At 42.0% G+C, this 1,527-nt stretch overlaps 1 protein-coding gene across 1 annotated transcript in view; it reads right to left on the bottom strand.

Annotated features, from left to right (window-relative positions):
- Positions 1-297: 297 nt before the first annotated feature.
- The window catches only part of LOC102196709 (amphiphysin), a 5,358-nt gene continuing 4,128 nt past the window's right edge, over positions 298-1,527 (bottom strand). The window contains exons 4-7 of the mRNA XM_005754770.1: positions 884-978; positions 698-793; positions 513-620; positions 298-387 (exon numbers count right to left, since the gene is read on the bottom strand). Of these exons, the coding sequence (XP_005754827.1) occupies positions 298-387; positions 513-620; positions 698-793; positions 884-978 (389 nt within the window). The remainder of the gene's footprint in view (positions 388-512; positions 621-697; positions 794-883; positions 979-1,527) is intronic.

The raw sequence follows: 1,527 nt of genomic DNA, 5'->3' as shown, positions 1-1,527 counted from the left end.
AGTTAACTCAGAAAGATCAATTGGAGAAAAAGAGTCTAACTTAACATCAATGGTACTAAGAGTAGCTGTAGAAACCATCGCAGGTTGCTACATATGGCCTGGAACTAATCAGTTTTAATAATAACTTGTTCAATCTATCAGGGATCATGTACAAAAGCAGTCTTCTCTAAGATGTCAGTATTAAAATCCAGACTCAAACCAGGAGCTCGTTGTTCAAGAGCTTTAACCTTTTTTCTTATAAGTTACTCACCCTGAAATTTTAGTTGCCCACTCAAACCTAGCATGCTATGTCAAAACTCACCGATCCCAAAGAGTTGGCAGTTCTTCCTGTAGACCAGTATTCAACTCATCAAACACCTTCTGTGCCTTTTTGAGCTCCTCCTCTGCCTACAGACAAAGTTCATGATTAAATCAACTACAAAACACCTGCACAGATACAACAGCTGCACAGGTAACAGGAAACAGCTGATCCTTTATCTTGTGAATGTCCGTCTACACATGAAATGACTCACTTTGATCATCTTGCGGTCATTCTTCATCCCAGACGTCTGCATGGTTTCCATGTGGTGTCGGGCACTGTCATAGTCAATGAGTTTGCGGCTTCTTTTGGCGACACGGGTCTGAAACGAAAAGAAGTTGAGCTTTCATGACATGCATCCATTTCAGAAAATCATTCCCTAACCAAACTGTTGATTGCCTTGAGATCTGGAAACTGCTGCAGGTATGCATCCAGATTTAGCAGTGTCGAGTCCACCAGCTTGTTGTGGAAGTCTTCCCACAATGCATCACAGTCCTGCAGAAAATAGAAACCTAGGTTTATGGTACATATTTCAGGTGGATTTTGGTGTTCTTCTGTACTCTGGGATGTTTTTATGACTCTGACCTTCCCGATGGTCAGGACGTCATCCTTTCCATGCCAGTCGGGTTCATAGACTTCGTGCAGAGACTGAGTCAGGTTGATGGATGCTTGCTGCATCCCTGCCAATGACAGTACAATTTCAGCTGGTGGTCACAATGGCAACATTTAACTTTGCTACTCACTGCGTATAGAAGATAAGCTTTTCTCTATCGTCCTATCCGGAAATTTTAAATAGTGAGGTCAGAGCTCTGCCCACCTGCGCCATCTAACTGAAACCTTTTCTGTGAGGCTATGTTAGTTTACTCAGGAGTTGTAGTTCAATTTAATTCAGTTCCATTTTAATTATACAGCACCAAATCATAACAGTCACCAATTATTACTTCCAGGCTGGACGACTGTAATTCATTATTATCAGGAAGTCCTAAAAACTCCCTGAAAAGCCTTCAGTTAATCCAAAATGCTGCAGCAAGAGTCCTGACAGGGACTAGAAAGATAGAGCAGATTTCTCCTGGTTTGGCTTCCTGTTAAATCCTGAATTGAATTCAAAATCCTGCTCCTCACATACAAGGTCTCAAATAATCAGGCCCCATCTTATCTCAATGACCTTGTAGTACCATATCACCCTATTAGAGCACTTCGCTCTCGCTCTGCAGGCCTACTTGTTGTTC

The sequence above is a fragment of the Pundamilia nyererei genome, unplaced genomic scaffold, assembly GCF_000239375.1.
Source record: "Pundamilia nyererei isolate P.nyererei 1_Seehausen unplaced genomic scaffold, PunNye1.0 scaffold00644, whole genome shotgun sequence".
In the NCBI taxonomy this organism is placed as follows: Eukaryota; Metazoa; Chordata; class Actinopteri; order Cichliformes; family Cichlidae; genus Pundamilia; species Pundamilia nyererei.
The sequence above is the reverse complement of the archived record's forward strand: the minus strand, read 5'-3'. Positions and strand labels throughout refer to the sequence as shown.